Below are 20972 nucleotides of genomic sequence, written 5' to 3'. Positions count from 1 at the left end.
TTTAAAGTGGAAAAGTTGAGCAGTGTACCGGCTATTAATAATAATAATAATAATAACTTTATTCATTCATTTGAAAGGTTTCACACAACATAATAATAGATGAAAATGACGATAAGTGCAAACGCACTTACTTCGTATAGCAGGAAAAATACAATTTCAAGAATTTATTTAAACACATTATAATATACAGATATAAAGTTGAACATGTAACATTAATGATAGTAAAAAGGATATGTAAGAGTTTAAGATATAACTACCGTTAGTGGCAATTTCAGTAACACAATGTAAAATACAATGTAAATAAAAGTAAAACTTTCAAATAAATGGAAAGAATAATACATACATAAACTAGTAAAAGAAATTGGCACAATAAATATATAATATAAATAAAACCATGAAGAGTGTGGTTTCCTAATTGAAATGATAATACCTATTTATGTACATTGAATTCAAATATTTTTTGTGTCAACAAAATCGGAAACTACTATCAAAGGTTGAGGAAAAATGAATGGTCCTAATTTTTTTAAACAATTGAATCATTCGGAAAATACAATTTTGGAGACAGGTAAGTATAAGAGTATTGGAAAATTGATTTTTGTGTCTGGGGAATAACATGATAATTTTTTCTACGAGTGTTGTGCATGTGAGTCAGTAGAGCGAAATTTCTGTTCTTATGGTTTATTATAATAAAAGCTCTGGCGAATATCAGAAACTTTTGCTTCGTTGAACAGAGTTTCAGTTGAATAATAAGTCGGTTTGGACAATATTAATTTCAGGAACCTGTTTTAGATCACCTCAAGAGAGCGAAGGTGCGTATGGTAGGTTCCTCCCCAACAAGCAATTAATTAGCTCAGGTGACTTGCTGCAAGTGCATGGTACAAAATTTTGAGGTTAGAGTTCGTACGGCTATTGATAGACTTTGGACTGGGAGTGGGAACAAACAGTGACATTTTATTCAAATTGTATATTTTTTTTTACCTATACCATTTGCTATTGAGTTTTATTTGTTACGATTTACCGATTATGCAAAGTGTTGTAATATTTTATACGTTGGACTCTGGAATTTGATGTGGTTCTTCATAAAGTGTTTGGCCATTTTATACATTCTCATCTTAATGGAAGTGATATTGAAGTATTTTCAATCTGATATTTCAATTAGATTTGATTTAACAGTTGGAAATCATGGTGAGACCTTTGTGAAGAATTGATTTCACTTCATTTCTGCTGAATTCGATAAAAATTTTCTCACATTGTGTACATATTTTTTAAATCTGTGTTTCATTTAGAGAGGTTGGACTTTATTTTTGAGAAGTGGTATTTAGAAATTCAAGACTTTGGGATTTTTCTTTTAGAATTTCGTGATATATTTGAACAACGTGTGTGCTGAGCTGAATCAAACTTCAGGGGATTTCAGTATCGAATAAATTTTATAAAAAACATGGATGAAAACATCAATGGTGTTGCAAAACACCACATACCTGGAGAATGACGGAGCGAAGGAGCTCAGTTTCGAACTACCCCACGGCAGACTGCGAACTTATAGTGAGAAGGGTGTAAGAACTCAAAAACGATTTAGCCTTAACTCCTCAGGAACGGTCGCTGAGTTGCGACACAGGATTGTGAATTTCCTGTGGGGTTTGCTTTCTGTTTTGTGAACATCTCACACACCACCATCCTTGTGATAAGAAGAACGGTGATAACAAGAACTTGTAATAGCGAGGACGGTTCGTAACAGCGACTGGTCAGATTGCAGGAGAATCACGGTTATTGCCTAGTGAGAAAACGGTAATGCACCATCCAACTGTTCCTTGTTCTCCAATTCGAAAAGAGAACAAGATTTGATTCATGTCGAAGAACTTCAAGCCGTACATGGTAGATGACGTCGTCGATAAGCTGGACCGACAAACTGCTGTCAAAGATCAGAAGCAACATCATCCAAATCCGAAATCTTTGCCTACGATTTTGACTTAGTGATCAAGTCTCATTCTGTAAGATACCCTCCGCTATCTCATCAGTCAACCATCGGTTGATACCAACGGCAGCATATTTTTGCATCCAGTCTTCTGACAGGACGTCACCAAGACCAGAGCCTGAACCCTGACCTATAGACTGACCTTCGAAGGCTATGACCCTTATCATTAACACGGTTCACTCTAAGGTTTCTACTAGGACTTCGTCTACACTGATCTCGAAACATTGGAGGTTTCCACAAGCTATTCTGTCTGACCGATTACCATAACAACCATCAGAACAAATGCCAAAGCCACCGACAGATCGACCACAGTAGTATACGACCACCATTTGTATTGTTTCTGTGATGATCATTGACGATTCATCAATAACTTATTTTCGTTCATTTCCTCTACACACATTTTGTTGAATTTATTTCTGTTTGCTGCATACCTATGTTTCTTTCAATTTGTTGGTATTCTTTTCTTTTAATGAAACCCGATGAAGTTTTTGTTTCTTATTTATAGATTAAGGTACATTTTATCTTTTCATTTCTACAGTATTTGTGTTTTTGTATGGAATATTTCAATTTTCAATGAATATTGAAGCTTTTTGGTCGACATGATTTCAGGTGTACATATCGTTCCGAATGTCTCACAAATCAGATAATCAAACTTGAGCTTGTGATAGTCAGTGTATTCTTCATAGATATTACCTCGATAAACGGTAGGTGGGCAGAGAGATTTTATTGAAAGAACTATGGTATGGTGGTCCGTTTCATCATATCGACTTATGTCAGTATGAACACGCATGAAGAGTTATTTCCATTTTATGGGAATGTTCCGCTTTACTTGAGCCCGGTGTTTTCTCCAATAATATTTCGAAAATCTGTTTTGAAATATGAGGAGGTTGGTGTAGGCGAAATCGGTGCATGACTTCGCTTTTTATTACCTTTGGGTATTTGGGTATTTGATTTGTAGGCTCTTCTTCAGTTGACTCTGTAATTTTCTCTTCAGCTTTCAATTGTTGAGCCGTATACGCTGTATCGTTAACTAATACTTTTGTTTCTATTGAAAATAGTTTTCGTTCAACAGAACCAAAATGCTGCCTCTCGACGCGCGTTCCTCTAACCCATTTTGCATAATCAGGAAATGACTGAAAATGATTTTCAATAGATTCATTTCATACCAAAGGTCTCAAATTTCACTCATCAAGTAATGATTTTGTGTTTTCGATGGAGACGGTGAGTTTCTTTCAAGTGGATAATTTCAGATGTGCAGTGATAATCACACGTTCGCGATTGGAAAACACCCGAATCACTCACAAACACATAATCAATTTAAATGCATATTCATATTTGTAAACATTATGAGCTTTTCTGATGGACTTTCCCGTTTTCCGTGACGCTAGAATAATTCAGGATATACCACAAGACATAACATTCCTTTTGAGACTATTTTTCAGTTTTTAGAGAATATTGGTCCCAGTGAACGTATCTAAATTTAGCATTCCTAGACCGAATCTGTGTAATTGATGAGTTGTTTATTTTGTGGAAATTCATTATCACTTCAATAAAATAAATGAAAACACTTTTGTTTAATTTCCACTGGTTATTTCATTTTTCGACCGGTTTCGGAAGAAAAAATAAAATAACTAGTGACAAAAGTATTTCATCAAAGTGATTTCTAGACCATCTGAGAATGCTGAACATTCACGTCATCAACGTGGACCAATCAGAGCAACCTAGTAACAATTTGGACTAATCACTATGACCCAGCAGAAGTACGGACCAATCAGGAGTAAGCATTTGCACACATCGCAACCAATCGCACCACCTAGCCCGCAGTCTCCCCCACTAACCCTCTGAAATTATAAATACGAGTGAGTAAGTAGGTCACCAGTCAATCGTTGCTGAGAGTTCCAGATGTAACTCCTTGCAGTCGACGCACTCACAACTGATGATGTATGCCGCAGTTGTAGTCGAAACATATTGCACTTCACGGCCGATCACTACCTACCAGTCCGGCCTCTATTCTCTCTAATTTATCACTGTTACGTTGCTAAAAACTTGACTTTTGCTGTATTAATAGAAATATCCATCAAAGAAGATTGACTCATTAGTATTTGATGATCATAGTGTAATTATCCATATCCATCATTAACTTGTTCCCCTACTAATGTACAAACAAAGATCACTGCACCGCAAGGAGTGGTAAACAGGAATAACTAAGGTTGACTGATTCTCGTTAACCCAACAGACCATGACTGTAGTAACAATAATTGTTTTGACTTTAAACTTCACACACCATCATCCCCAATCAGTTCGTGGGTCGCTGGAGGCATCGAGAAGACGAGAGTACATTTGCATATGTTGGAGCAGTCTAGGGATTTCACTGCCTGATTTGCAAAACGTACGAAAATGCAAATAATGAGGATAATTCAATTGACTCTGCAGCAGAAAAGGTGAATTATTTTTTCTAACTCTATGGATTTGGACATTTCCAGTTGAATATAAATGGCGAAACTTTGAAAATACAGGTAATGTAATTTTTAAACCAACATTCGTTCAATTATTACTTTTCATGAAGTTTTGTTAATAGTGAAATTTGCGTAAGTAATAACGATACGGGACTAATATTGAACAATTTTGAAAGGTGTGCTATGAATGAATCAAAATTTGTGTTGGTGTTAGTTCTAGTTCGATGGTCATACTAAGAATGATGAATAATGTATTTAGAATCAATATTTGCACACTTTTTGTTCTGATTGTCCTTTTGTAATCTTTGGTCTAGCATTTTCCAAATGAATGTTTACCTTCGGCCTCTCCATAACGTATTGATATATTCATTCAGGTTGTTAAATATTCAAAATTAACCTACCCGGTGACTGAATACGTCGAACTCTTGTTAGAGAAAATACAATGTGTACAAAAAAAGTTTTACAAATTCAGAAACTGAACTATCTCCGACATTCTCTCACCTTGAGTTGTAAAACCTTGTTCCCCAACAACTCAAATTGCTATGAAGAATATCTTCGAACAGGTTTAACTTTTCTTTCATATCTAGTAGTTATCGGAAGTGGTTCAGGATTTTCGAAACACCTGTTGTTATTTTCTTGTTCCTTCAGTTTCTTTACTTTCGGTCTCTCTTGCAGAAACTGATCTGTCTGATATCTGAATTGAGTCCAAATCATCAGCCCAATTCATCTCTCCTGATGCCAAGTTTGATCTCTCAGATCAAACTTGGCATCAGGAAAGAGCATTTTGGAAACTTCAGTGAAATTCTGGATCTCTTCTCTGGTGTCTAAGCTGACAACGCAGTCATCTACATAAAAACCCTTCAGTTATCATGTCACTATTTTCAGAATTTTCGAGGCAACTTTTCAAAAAGTATTCGATTACAGCTCCAGCAACAGAAACAGGCTTCAGGAAACCCCGAATACAACCCTTGTATGTCGATATGTTTTCAACAATCCTCTAACATCTAGCCAAAGGAAACACAAAAAATCTCTTTCTTTGCTTATCTGCAAGAAAGCTTTCCATCAGGGTCCAACCTAATAACCTAATAGAGTTTCAATTGCTACTAGGTCGCATTCCAACTCATATCGGTTACCAGTGAATAATTTTCCAGCTATCAGCACCAATTGAAATATCGATTGCCCCTTCTCTGACATCAGTGATTTCAATGCCAACAGACTGCAATTTATTTATCCAAGGACCTTCACGAATATATTTCACATAACTGCATATGATTGTTTGATCAAGGGCTTCAAAATTGCAAGCATATTTATTCTTCAAGTCACTCAATTTTATGCGATAACAATTATGTTTGACAATATTCGTTCTTGAACCACCAAAAAGAGCGTGAATGGTTTCTTCTTGCCGCAAGCAGTTGTATCCCATCTCTTCAGCTGCAGATTTCGTGATATATGATTTTTGAGAACCGGTATCAAAAATTATTCGAGCTGTTCTGGATTTGTCGAATCCATTCAAATTGACGACTAATGTCTGTAGAAAATCTTTGGAATATGAACTGTTTGATAGACTGTTTTCTATACTTATAACTCTTGCTATTGAGTCTGAATCTTCGGACTTGAGTCACATGATGGCACGATGTTTATCACCGCAGAGAGTGCAAGTTTTGGACACATTATGGACATTCCTTGGAAATATGTCCATAATTCAAGCAGATATAACAGCAGGCTTTTCCAAGAAGTTTTATCCTGCGGTTTTTTTTCATTCAAAATCATCCGCATCAACCTGATGGTTATTAGCGGCGAAGTGTATTTATTACAAATCATTAGGTAGTATTTACAATTTTATAATAAGGTTGAGAGCAGTTAAAAAGCAAATAATATATTTCACTTGATGTCGTCCTAGAGCTTCTTTCAAATCTTGAGGTATATTGTAATTGTCTCTTTCTATTTGGAACATCGGACATTCCTTTATGATGTGTGTTACTGTTAGTGGCATTTCACAAATTTGACACTGTGGTTCCTCTTCTCGAAATATCAGGTATTCATGGGTAAGCCTTATATGTCCTATTCTGAGTCGAGTCATGATCACTTGTTCTCTTCTCGGCAGATTTCCATTTTCCCACGGTCCTACCGCTGTTTTGATTTCTTTAAGTTTGGATTGTGTATTTTGCCATTTCCTGTTCCAGATGTCCCTCAGCATTTTTTTTAATATGATTTCAAATCTGTGTAGGGAGTGAGCTGTGAGGCTTTCTGGTACGGATTTATTATTGCCTCACGTGCGCTTCGGTCGGCTGTTTCGTTGCTTCTTATTCCTATATAGGAGGGGATCCAAAGTAGGACAACTTGCTTATTCAAAATTTGCAAAATTATATAGTTCTCTTTTGATAATTTTACCGATTGGATGTCTCACATACATTTTTTCGAGTGTTTGCAGACTATTGATCGAGTCTGAGATTATTATAAATTTATCAGCTTCATCTGATTTTGCATAGAGAAGTGCTTGGAGAATAGCAAAAAGTTCCCCTGTGAGGATTGTTACTGTTTTCGGAAGTTTGAAAGTTAAATTCGTTTGATCAATTACTACTGCAACACCTACTCCTACATCAGTTTTTGAGAAATCTGTGTACATTTCTTTGTAGCCCTTACACTTAATGATCAGTTGCCTGAAGTTCTGGATAATGATGTTAGTATTTGTGGAATATTTATAGAACTGGGATAGTTGGTAGTTGAATATGGGTGGGTTTATCAGCCATGGTGGTGGAGTACTAATATATTTGTAGGATATATAGAAGGAAATTTCTGAATTTGGATTGAGTCAAGATATCGTCTGATCCTTTCGTAATAAGGGGGGGGTTAGTTCTTGGTCGGTCATATGAGGTAAGAACCCGATTCGTTATCGTATTCTTGTAAGTTGGATGGTTTTCATGTGATGCAACTGCTGATGCATATGATAAACTCAGCTGCATTCTGCGATGACTCAATGATGGTTCCCCGATTTCGAAATATAAACTTTCAACTGGACTCGTTCTGTATGCTCCTAAAATGATACGTATGGCAGAATTATGTATTGTGTCCAGGGGCTTCAACGTAGTTTTCTTGGCTGAGGCATAAGCAATACTTCCGTAGTCTATTTTTGAACGTATCAGTGACCTGTAAAGTAGAAGTATCAAATTATGTCCACTTTTTTGCTGCGGTGCAGAGTTCGCTTGGACGATTTCTACTACAGTAGTTTGTCATTTATCAATCTAGTTGCGGTTGGTAGAGAAGAATTATGTTTTTGGGAATCACTTTTCTTTTCGAATTTACCTTGAATGCCGAATCCAGACGTAGCTAAAGTTATTCATTCCTCGTTTGTTCTCGACTTCTTTACTGAGGAAATTCATCAACTTGTCTAGGCGATCTTTGAGTGTAGAGTCACTGTCGTAAAGACTACTTCGTTGCCATACTCGAATGAGGTCTTCCGGGAGACAAGACTCCACTAAAGGATATAATATGGGTGCACAAGTATCTGTATTATATCGAGGGTCTCCAAAGCACGTAACTGGGATTCCATTTTATCGTAAAGGATGCTAAGATTATTTTAAGCCGACAAATTGTTCAGTATTAGTTTCAACAACTTACGCACGTAGAATTCTACAAGAATATATTTCCTCCCAAATCTTTTCTTGAAGCTTTCAATTACTTTTGGGTAATTTTCTGCAGTGGGAGGGTAACTATCTATGAGTTGACAAGCTTTCGAATTGGGTATCGATACTTTGATTAGATACTGGAATTTGTTCTCTGGTGCATGTCTTCATCATCATTCACCCTCTGAAATTGACTCCAAAAGGGAAGCCATTCTTTGATCCCACCACCAAACTTCCTAAATTCAATTTTCTGTAGTTTGAGATTTTTAAATCCACCGTTTGTCTATGCAAATCCATCAGGACCTGGATTTTCTGCTCCAGAATATTGATTTTGCTGGAAATGATAATCTTGTCAGTGTTTTCTCGGCCGAACAAGCACAAAATATCATTGAACACCTGGTCGAACGTTCTTCGCTGCACTGCTAGTACTTTCACTACCTTCTCCATAGTGGGTGTCCTGTCACGGTCGCCAAATGTTAAATAATCGAAATCCACCTACTCGGTGACTGAATACGTCGAATGTAGGACGAAATATGGATCAGAAACTATGAAAGTACCTACTTAACAAACTCAAATATATTCCAAAGGAAGTTCAATACAATTGACTCATCAATCATATATCAATGACAGTAACTTGACAACTCCTGTACAATGTGTGCAAAAAAAGTTTAACAAATCTAAAAAATGAACTATATGCGACACAGGTGACTGAAAAAAATATATCTATCGAAATATTAATTACCAAGTAGGGTAAAGCGTACAGTCATTGGCCACTTAAGGCCTGTCTCGTAGTTTATCTGTTTTAATAGAATAAATATGGACATTATGAAGGATACTGTTGTCAAACAATCATTTTGAAGAATATAAGTAGGAGAAGAGTTAACCAAATATTGCCCTACTTCCATTTGAACCCAGAATTTTATATAATTTTCCAAGAATGCAAAATCCACAGTCATTGGCCGTTTCATTACTGTTATTGGCCATAAGACTTACAGTGATTGGCATACCCAAATGAAATGAAACTTCAGGTTGTCAAACCCTACCAGGACTTCAATTCATTCAACTGATATATTATAATAATGAAAGAAAGTTTTTGGCTTTCTACTACTCCATCTGATACATCAGATGGAGTAGTAGAAAGCCAAAAACTTTCTTTCCCAAAAAATTAATCACTCCTGAAAATATAACCCCTTCAATTCATCATAATAATGATTTCAAGAAATATTTGGTTTGGCTGAGCAGGTTTTACAATAATAAATTTGTGAACAGGATGTATCAGTTGATGGTGTCAGTCTAATAATGCACCTATTATGGCAGGTTCTTTCACATCCATAGCATTTGATTCCTTTTGAAATTAGGCGAATCTTGTTCGTACAGATGAAGCAGATTTTGGCAAGAGCAATCTGATTATTGGGAAAAGGTAATTTTTCCTAATTGTTTTCTGTAGAGTTATTGCTCTTGTCGTCACCAAATACTTTCCTCACATGTTTTTCTCGTGCAATTGTGACACATGATAAAATATTTACTCGGCTGTTACTTGGGAGAGGTTGGGGAGTAGCATTTTCCTGCTCCAATGAATCATCTGAAGAAATTTTAGTTTGGATTTCTGCCAGTTGCAAATCACTTTTCATTTTCTTTTTGTCATCATGTTTACCTTCTGCTGTATTTGGCTCATTTGATTTTTTCCTCTTGATTGCCTGCTATTTCTCTAACTTCTTTTCGTTTTCAGCTTTTTTCAAACATCTTTCTATTTTCTTTTTCTTTTTCTTCCTTTTTCTTAGCTTCCAGTTTTTCCGTTTGAATATTTTTCCATTGAGTGCTCGTTAAAAAAATGATGATCTTTCACTATTTTTCTTACCCTTCCTTACCGGGGTTTCAGGCCATATCACATGATCGTGAAGACTAGAATTCACTGGATTGATTCCTCTTTCGTCATGATCCTCTTGTAATGTTCTTGCAATGACGAAAGCGTCGGATTCTTCATTTTTATTCGGCCCATCTAGTTTCATGGTATTTTTCATTGACTGCTTATCAAATTCACAATTTATTTCATCTGTGGCACTCACTGTTTCTTCTGATATTTTTATCATTTCTTCATTTATACCATCTCCAAACTCAAACTCATTTCTTACATCAAGATTCGTGCCAGTATGATTTTTTTCCTCTAACGAGTCTATGACCTCATATGTCACGGTAGGTACATGATCATCAGTATTCACAGATGGTGAAATATCATGCAAAAATTATTTCGAGATTTGTTATATCTATATCTTCACTGATCTTTGTCTCTGCAGGTATTTCACTTGTGATATATGGAGCAATATCAGTCTCAGCATCTGCAACCAAGGTTTCATTTTTTTTAAATTCTTTGTACAGTTTGTACAATATAATTAACTCATCATTATTATTATTGACTCTGTTGATTTGTTCAAAAATTTCAATTCTTTCATCTCGTACTATATTTTTGAAGTGGTTATATGAAATGAAAGCATCTTTGGTTCCTTGTGGTTCCTCTTTATCGTGGATTATTTCAATTATATTTTTGTTCAAACCAAGGCATTTCTCGTAATCAATAGCAGAGGTATTTCATTGGAATAAACCACTGGCTCGAAACCCATGTGTTATTGTATCCACCTTGGCATACTAATCAATTACGATTTTCAATACTGGAACAAATTTTTCCTTGGTTAGTATTTGTTGAGGATTTTTCCTTCTGTGACTCCAATACAGCTTTTTTCCATCCCGTTTTGAGTGGCTTGAAAGCTGCCACATCAGCAGGTTGCATAATTCTGGTAGCAGTTGGATAGAGTGCTATCAAAATAATCTCTACTTTTGTGCATAGCTGACTCAACTTCAAAGTGTGATGAGTACAGTGTCCATCCACGAAAAGGATGACCGGAAATTCAGTTCCACTATTTTCCAAACACGGATATAATACATTGCCGATATATTCGTAAAACAATTCCACCTTCATCCAACCATTGTCACTATGACCAACTCCCCAAGAACTTGGTACCGAATTTATGATGGAAGCTGGTAGCCTCTTATACGGAAATATTAGCATAGGTTCTGTCACCTGACCAGCAGCAGAGAAAGTGAACATGGCGGTTATGTTCGTTTTTGCTTGGGCAGAGTCTACCTCATAAACGTTTCTTGCACCTCTAGGAGCAATAACCTTGGTATTTTCAGGACAAAGAGAAAAACATGTCTCGTCCCTATTGAACACTCTGGTTGGATCTCTCAATATATCCAAATGACCCTATCCCTTGAGATATTCCTCCACCAAAGTAAACCAATGTCGTATGTCTGACTCTGAAATAACAGAACTAACAGCTGTTACAGCCTCTGGGGTGCGGTCAGTTAGAGCTGCATGTCGTTCGAGAAAAGCCCTGTACCATCCGTCGCCAGGTATATTATCACAAAATGGATTATCCCGAGGATTTGCATCCAAGAATTCTTTCACAGATACTTGAATATCAAATTTTCTGACTGGGAAACCTTTCTTGTAACTATTTAGGATCCAGTTTTCTAAAATAGTTTCCTCTCCATGTGTGAGAATGGAATTTGGTCCCAAGTTAGTTTTACTATGGAACTTTTCACTTTTTCTGAATTGCAGCGTTTGACGAGGCACACCAAATAATTTAGAGGCTTGTTTTTGAGAGATACCATTTTTTATGGCTGCTAAAGCTGAGGTGATAGTTTCTTCTGTGTACTTCTTCTCATATTTTCTCCCTTCTTGTACTTTCGGCATCTAGAAAGGAACAAGCAAAAATATTTCAATTCATTTCGAATGGTCATACAGTTATTGGCATATGGTCGATTATAGTGATTGGCATATGGCCAACCACTATATACGATGGTATTTTCATCATTATCAATAGGTTACTGTCAATTAGGTTCTGAAATGGATTTGAATGAACTGAGAAATGTAAAATAGTGAAAAATTTCAACCATGCAGTCATTGGCCATATGGCCAATAACTGTTTTAGACATCAAATTCGAAGCCCGTGATTGGCATACGGTAAAACATGAATTTTGACCATAAAAATCATTTTCCCGCCATTGAATAATTTGCCTTCAATGTTCTTCAAACTGATAAATCATAAAAAAATGTGAAAACCTATTTACATTGGAACGTATTTGACCTCGTACAACACTCGATATGAATAGTTCTTGATATATCTGACCACAGACTGAAGAACAGAGAGCACGAACTTATTCACAACGACGTAGTTATTTGAGGTTATGCGATATGACTTGGAAAACAGGAAAACATATTCTGAAAGGTTGCCGATGCCAACTGATGAAATTGAATTCCGCTTCTTTCTCACCAGATTATTATTAATTATGAAAAACTGACGCTATGCCAATAACTACCCGGTGGCCGATGACTGTCTGCTTTACCCTATACTTTGAAAAAATATCTGTAGAAAAATCCGTTTTTCCGCTAAAACCTCTTCGATTATTTCATTTTTTCGACTGAAACATATTCAAATATGTGAATTATGGGAATATACTTCATTTTTCGAATTTTGATTGATAATCAATCGGGTTTCCGTAAAAACTTCTCATGTGAAACAGCATTGCAGCTCACAATATGTAATATTAAAACTAACTGGAATAACCAGAAATATGTTATTGCTGTATTTTTAGACTTAAGACGAGCTTTTGAGACAATTGATAGAGAAATTATGTTGTTGAAATTGGCTCAGTATGGGATTGATGGAAAGGTGTTGAAATGATTCAGTGATTATTTAAACAATAGAAAACAAGAAAGTCCGTTTTAAAGATGCATTATCAAATGAAAAAGACATTGATGTAGGTGTTCCTTAAAGTAGCGTTCTGGGCCCACTTCTTTTTGTTTTATATTTGAACGATATTGAACTTCTTATTGAATCTGAGTTCATAAACCTATTTGCTGATGATACGTTGCTTATATCAACGGTATAAACCTCAATATCAATAACGAAAAAATTTAAGTTGTGTCATCAGTCAAATACCTTGGTTGTTAACTGGATAATTTTTTAAATTTTGACAATCACTTTCGAAAATATCGAAAAAACTATATTTTTCAGTAGAATAGCACAAAATTTGTCAATGCAGTCCAAAGTAACAGTTAAAAATACCATTATTCAACTACACTTCCATTATTGTGCGTCATTATTATTTTTATTTAACCTCAATAAATTAAATATGCTACAAAAACTACAAAATCGAGGAATCAGAGAAATCTTGAAAACAAATCGCCGTATTCTCATAAAAAGTGTGCTTGATTGTTTGAATTGGTTTTCAATTGAAAGTAGACTCTATTTTACAATGACTCTAGTATACAAAATTGTAAATGGAATGGCATCAGAATATTTTAAAGAATACTTCAAATTCAATAAAAACATTCATAGTTATAATACAAGAAATACCAATAATATACATATGAACAGACCGGCATTCGGAAGTACCATGAATTCGTTAATTTTTAAGGGCTTCCACGAGTTCAATGAATCACCTGAAGGAATAAAAAAAATATCCATTCTGAAAGATTTCAAAAAAGCACTTGAATAATTTAAAAAAAAGTAATAGAATAAAAATTGTATAGTTTTGAGAAATTATTTGGGACATTATTGGCTATCATTTATTATTTTTTCATTTATTGTTTTTAATTGTTTTCAATTGTTCACTAGGGTATTTATATCTGTAATGAAACCAAATATAACTGTTTAAATAATAATTTGATGTATATAAGTACCTGTATTCCATTAGCTATTTAAATGTTACTCAATATATGATACTGAAATCTTTATATGTAATGTTCACTGTCTGGCTACATGCTAGTTTAAATCTCAAATTGTTTAAATTTAAAATTTTTTACATATATTTTTTTTATATTTCATTGTGCTAGTGTCATTATTACACTCATAGATATGTATATTGAGTTTCCTATTTCAATAAAGATTATTATTATTATAAATTAACGTTTTAGAAGGAAACAATACAAAAAAAAGAACGATTATTTAGATTTTCGAAAAGTTTACTAATCTTTCCATCCATTCGTGGATTGATATGGTTTCTGTCGTTACGAGTATACCTACTTTCTTTGTACTAATGTTGTGAAGTTCCATTTAGGAAAATTTGTATCCAAATGATTAATTTCAGAAAATCACCGATAAATGGATTGTTCCTATAGATTATCGGTAGTCCGAAGAATCGTGAAATTTTCGCAGGATTTTTGGGCACATTAATATTTTTGTCCGCAAAGCTAGTGAAGAATAATCAACCTGGAGCTGTTTCTTCCATTTTCATTGCAGAGCATCAATTAGATTGATTCTTCTCTAATTCATGTATTCGCATTATTGATTGAAATTCATTTATTTATAGAGAAAGAAAGTTTCTCTTTGATCATGTCATCTTTGTCAATGTTAAAAAATGAAAATGGGTATGAAGAACTCCAAATGAATGTAAAAAGGACTACGGTACATCAAGTAGGTGATTACAAAACTTAATCAGATAGATGATTTCTTCTGGAAAAAGGTCTAGATTAAAAAAAAACAAATCTCTAGAAACATCACCTTTAGAAAAATAGTTAGTTTATGAATGAATATGTAAACTATTGATATATTATGGAAACAAGTCCAATACTGGTGAGTAAATACTTTCTGTTGGTCGTTAAAAATAATTTCAATGATTTCTTGATTTCAAGAGATTTCGTCAAGTATAACTTTTATCCTTGCATCACAGAAAAATCCTTAAGGTGCTCTCAGATTGGTACCTGTGCGAAAGTAGTGATTCACGTTAGATTTGAATCGCTGGAGATAAAATATATTTGGAAAAACGTTTTCAGGAGGTTCTTTCCGCATGAACGCAGTTCTCCAGTTGATAGAGTTCTGAAACAGTGAAGTTCGAAGTGTCGAACCTCAAAACGATGAGCAGTCACAGTCCGTCGCGTAATTCTGATATGTACCGCTCTCGGTGAGATCAAATGTGCCAAGTCACTTGAACACTTCCCGTGAAAGTATCTATAAAATAGAGATAAATCTCCAACTTCTCTTTGATGTTGGTTGCACGTGATGTCCGCGTCTCCAATCAGATGGATGGTTTTTTCTGGATGGAATTCAGCAACTTCGGGGTATGTTTGGGGGTAGAGCTCCATACATGAAAATAATACTCAAGAGAAGGTCTGATCTGAACTTTATAAAGCATCAAAAGTTGCTGAGGTGTGTACAGTTTTCTGGTTCGGAACAGTGTTACAAGCTTTTAAGAAACAGCGACATGATTGTGACAAGACATATTGGTGTCCATTTTTAACCCCCAACAAACTTATTGAAGCAGAAAACGGAATTGTCGTCTGATCTGACATTATTATATATCCTGTTCGGAGACATTTATCTTCTTGGTGAAAACCGATACCTGGGTTATTGTGGTTACTTCCACCCCAATTCGATATCACTTCTAGATCCTCATTGAGATATGCAACTTTCTGCTGCCTGTGAATATGTGCCTTCGTAGTCGATGTCCTGGAATCCAAATGGAATGACGAGACAAGTGTGCTGTCGTCAACAAAGCAATATATTGTATTTTCGAATGTTTACAATGAGTCGTTGATATACAGTAAAAAGAGAGTTGGAGACAATTTGGATCCTTGGGGAACATCAGTGTTGATGATGAAAGGATTCGAGAGAAACATATCGGCGATCACTTGCAGGGAACGTTTTTTCAGGAAGCTGGAGAGCTATATACAAAAACGATTCGACAAGCCATATCATCGAAGTTTGGCCAGCAAACCCTCATGCCACACACGGTCAAAGCCCTTAGAAATATCAAGCGCAACAGCTCTTGATTCTCCATGTTTCACCGTTGCGTTATTCATATATGGGTGACAAATATTTGAGGATATGGTGGTTTACGACTTTCTCCATGATTTTTGACATCATTGATAGCAAAGTGACTGGTCTATAGTTATTTGGAAGATGTTTTTTGTCCTTTTTTGGAATGGGCTGAATGCGAGCAATCTTCCAACAAGAAGGAAAAACCCCTTTCCTGTAAAACATGTTGAAAAGTCTGCAAAATACTCGTGCGAGTTCATTCACTGTTTCAAAATTCGCCTGACTAGACACTGTCGAAAAGTAATTTCCAGCATTGTGCGAGAATATTATAAATGTATGCAAAATGTCGTAGTTCATGTTGAAATCGTAATTGTTCTCTGAAATGTGAGAAGCATAGGTGGAATTGATTTTCTTCAGTTCAAAACTTTTTTTATGTTCAGAGATTCTCGTTTTGAAATTTTTTGAAGTTCATCCTATATGAAGTTTTGGGCACGATCCACATGTTAGCTTGGTACAGTGTTATATGCCATGTACATGTTTTTTTTCATCAAGTCGTCTTCTCACTCACAAATATCAACATACCTGGTAACTACTTGAATGGACATATGAAAAACAACATGTCAAAAATGGACAAAGATAACAAATCAGGGGTGGATTAATGTTTCATCCATTGTCACATACCGACGATAACTTCCGGTTTGTTCTGTTTGAACATGGCCACCACTGCTCAGAATAATCAAGACGTTCTTGTTTCTTTTCAACAGTCAGCTCGCGCGGCACTCATTTGGAATTGAGCTTTCTCATAGCCAAATGCTCATGCAATATAAAATCAACACATTCTTTCGATACTTTTGCAGTGTCAGCTAACTCACGCAACTTCATTTTTCGATCATTCAAAACGATTTTGTGGATTTTTTTTATGTTTTCTGCATCATCGGTGTTTCTATGACCACGTTTGAAGTCAACAAACCAATGTGTAATTGTTGCTTTTGATGAAGCGTAGCCTTTATACCACCTTTCAAGCCATTGGTTCGCTTGAATGTTATTTCTTCCTATCAGGAAGCAGTGTAAAATTAAAATACGAAATTGTTTTTGATGCATTGTTTCGAAAATAACAAAAGTGGTGTCACTCTTAGCCCAATAATTAACAAACTTATGAGTAGAATATGAAATTTCAACAGCTTTCTCTTGAAGGTTATTACTAACTGAAAAAGCGTTGAAGCAATAAGACAAGCGCCATCTATGTGTTAGGGCTAAGACTTTTCAACCTATGTAGTATTTCACCAGAAATATTCATTTATCCAATTGCTTTGAGCAATTATCTACTACATAAAACATTGTAGGTCAGTTGGATGTTCCACTCCAACATATGGAGCTACTGTGTAGCAAAATACGTCCTGAATAAACAAATATATTGGGAATCGTATAATTATTATCATGGATTGTGTTATCCATTTTCACGAAGTATCGGGTCAGTGTAAAGATAATTTATTGGTTATTGCGTAAATACTAATATTATAATTTTTTAATTTATCTTGAAGTCTTGATATTGCTAACTGAGAGAAGGTACTGAATATTTTGTTAACATTTATATTGACGTTGTCAAGAGAAAAATTCCATTTCTGTTAACTACTATAGTCTGCGTGAGTTAAAAGGCTGGAATTTTCAAAGAAAATAAAAGAGAACTATGTTTTTGCAGTTTCTGAAGGTAATAATGAATTTTTTTTCTTTTAAGAAATCAAGTCTAATTTAACTTATGAAATAATTCATTTGATGAGTAAATTAAATGTACAAAATTTTTTTTCCTGAGAATTAGATCTTTTCAACTACTATTTTTTGAATGTAGACAACAGACAACAAGTTTTTTCAAAACTCTGTATACCTTTTGAAATAACTATTATGGTTAAAATCAAATCCTAATGTCTTTGTATCAACGACTTTAATGAAAAAATAATCACATTTTGCGTAATATTTTTGTGTTGTCTTGATTTTATTCCATTTTGATAATTGAAATTATTTTGACCACTAACTCTGATTCTATTCAGCTCTTGAATGATTATATCCCAACTGAAGTGTAAAAAATATCGTGAAAGAAAGGAATGACCCGATAAAGTAATGAAGTGATTCTACAAAAAATTGACTCCGTCTGATTCATATTTCCATCCAATTTGAAACGAATGTATGAATTTATTCCATTCCATTGTTTCAGTGTTTAGTGGTGGTGTGGACTTACAAGGACCTTTGTTCATTCACGAACCTCCACATCGAGTGGAGTTCAGCAATAGTTCAGGAGGCAAAGTAGACTGCACAGCTCATGGAAGTCCCTCACCAGAAGTCGAATGGATACTGGCGGATGGATCTCCAGTACATCAAGTATGTATAAAGTGTTTTTGATTGTGTTACCCATTTTCCGTGACGTATATAGTATTCTATTTCGGTGAGCATCAATGGATGATGGAACAATATATATATATATATATATATATATATATATATATATATATATATATATATATATATATATATATATATATATATATATATATATATATGATATAAGTATTGTTCATTGGAATTTTGACAAAACCTAATTAGCTCATAAGTTGTTCATTTGAAGTACAGATTAGATACCTTACCTTAAGTAGAAATTTCTTATCGTTTGTTTTCAGTATAATGGTTACGCACATATATTAACAACAAATAATCTTTCCTCAATCAGTTTGTTTCCACTGAAGCTCAAATGTCACAATCCATGATTAGAAATGATCAATCACCATTCATATATATTGCCTGAAACACAAAAACAAATTAATAAACCATCTAGATCAATATCAGCAAACAAAATAACATTACAAGTTCATTCAAAATTATCTAAATCAATATGTAGTAAGTACATCAAAGTGTAACTGAAAACAACACTCAGTATATGATAAAACCATGTAGTAAAAATGTTGTCAAGCCTACTAAGTTATTGTTATTGGAAAGAGTTTATAAAATGTGCAAATTCCTGATTTCAAAAATAAATATTGTAAAATTGAAAATGTGAACTGTCATAAGACAATCAAAATTGTTAATATTAGATATTAGATTAAGTATGTTTATCCAAATGGTGAATAAACTAAGGTTAGTTTGTATAAAGTGCCAAAAAGTTACAAATTATAACAAGTTGACATGATCTAGAATTTTCGAGAATTGGTTGCCAAGGAAATGAGGAGAATTTATTGATTGGGGAAGCGAAAAGGGAGTCGATGAAGAACACTGGAAGTGGAAGCACGTTGAAATTTTGCTAAGTTTTTGAAAATTGAATTTAATTTGAAAATAGTAGGTGAAAATATTTAAAAATAAATAAAAATCCAGTAATGATAATTAGTGTGAACAGGCAGCTAATTGAAACTTACCAGGATATCCAGTTTTAGAAATTCCAACTAGACCAGTCACAGCTTCTAGATCATATTAAGGTAAAATAAAACCTATATACCATTCCAAAACATGTTGCTGATATAAGGAGGCAGGAGAGACTTTTTCATCATTCAGTGATCACAAACTCAATAAACATTATTTCACCATTTCGAACATTAATTTACAAATCATAACATTGTGAAAATTGTTTTTGTCGATAAATCAATATTTGTCACTTTCCAGTCATTCACTGTTTATTCACAAACAGAAAACTGTCATTCTATGATAAAGGTTAGAAATCATAGAACAAACATTACCATAGAGTGGTAATCTGTACTCATTTTAGATTAAGTTATGTTTCGCAGATTCTAGGTAGTGATAAGGTGATTAATATCAATGCTTTTTTTTTTCAAATTTATACATTATATTTATTTAGCATTTCGAAATTTTATTTGGCACAATAAATTTTGATAAACATCAAAGACCTTTCCAAGAACTCTACAAAAAAGGATTTGAAGCTTTATATCTTCTATTAATTATTTGCGAGTGCTTTCGACAGTTGGTAGTACTGTCATCATCTGGCACTCCTCAAACTGAACTGGTCATCCTGTTGTCTGTCTCTTTATACGGTCAGAGCGTCTTAACTCAGGTATTTTAGGTATATATATATATATATATATATATATATATATATATATATATATATATATATATATATATATATATACAGAGTGACCCATTTGAAAGCGGGCCACCTCTCTAAAACTGTTATTTATTATCCGATTCAGAAGTTTTTTTTTTCAATAGATAGAGCGTCAATAGTTCTATTAGAGTGCTGTGAAGTCGAAATATAAATAAAATTTTCAAGGCCTACTTCGAATTTTTTTCAAGGTCAAAAATCCAAAAAACATACTAGCGATTTTTTTATATGAAATTTGACGACGCCACTGGATTTGTGATGCTTTCAAATGGTTGTGACTGAAATTTCAAGATAAAATAATGTTTTTTAACAGAAATATGGCATAAGTAAAATATACCAATCACTGTCAAAATAATTCAAATAGTTGTATATTAAATAACAATTTTGTAAATAATATGGTTTGAAATACTTCTTCAGAACATAACAACTTTATGTGCGATATAGTTATCTTTATTAGCACACTGCAGTTTGTTGTCAAAGAATAGAAATACACATCTTTATATCATAATATAATTATCAATATTAAAACCATAAATGAACCACTACAAAAGAATGTATTAACATGACAATGCCCACACATTAAATTTTGGACTGTTCCACCAAATCTCCATTCAATTCGATACATTTATCATATCGTTTTCTAATGTTAACCAAAACATTCAATAATTGATTTGGGGTGATATCTCTGCAAGCCTGTCTTATTCTTTCACGCAGTTCCTCTTTGCTCGTTGGGCGAGTTTTGTATACTTTTTCCTTAACGGTGCCCCATAAAAAAAAATCAAGTGGAGTCAAGTCCGGGGATCTGGGGGGAAACTCAATCAGTGAACTATTTCGCCCTATCCACCGATTAGGAAAATTTTCTTCCAGCCAATCTCTAACAATCCTGCTATTGTGGATGGAACAGCCATCTAATTGAAATAGAATATGGGCCTCTTCTGCTAGTGGAAGTTCATCCATAGCGTTGGAAAACTCGTTTTTCAAAAAATTCAAAAAAATTTGACCATT

At 34.3% G+C, this 20972-nt stretch overlaps 1 protein-coding gene and 1 pseudogene across 2 annotated transcripts in view; one reads left to right on the top strand and one right to left on the bottom strand.

Moving 5' to 3' along the window:
- Dscam4 (Down syndrome cell adhesion molecule 4) overlaps positions 1 to 20972 on the top strand; it is a 585723-nt gene that overhangs the window by 260550 nt on the left and 304201 nt on the right. For both annotated transcript variants that reach the window (XM_074180747.1, XM_074180746.1), the window contains exon 2: positions 18078 to 18241. In XM_074180747.1, the coding sequence (XP_074036848.1) occupies positions 18078 to 18241 (164 nt within the window). The remainder of the gene's footprint in view (positions 1 to 18077; positions 18242 to 20972) is intronic.
- LOC141484917 (uncharacterized) lies at positions 9777 to 12059 on the bottom strand (annotated as a pseudogene).

This window comes from Leptinotarsa decemlineata, unplaced genomic scaffold, assembly GCF_025532065.1.
Source record: "Leptinotarsa decemlineata unplaced genomic scaffold, Ldec_3_MD MMD2_tig00026299_RagTag_RagTag, whole genome shotgun sequence".
Taxonomy (NCBI): Eukaryota; Metazoa; Arthropoda; class Insecta; order Coleoptera; family Chrysomelidae; genus Leptinotarsa; species Leptinotarsa decemlineata.
Note: the sequence above shows the minus strand (reverse complement) of the source record. Positions and strands in the feature narration are given on the sequence as shown.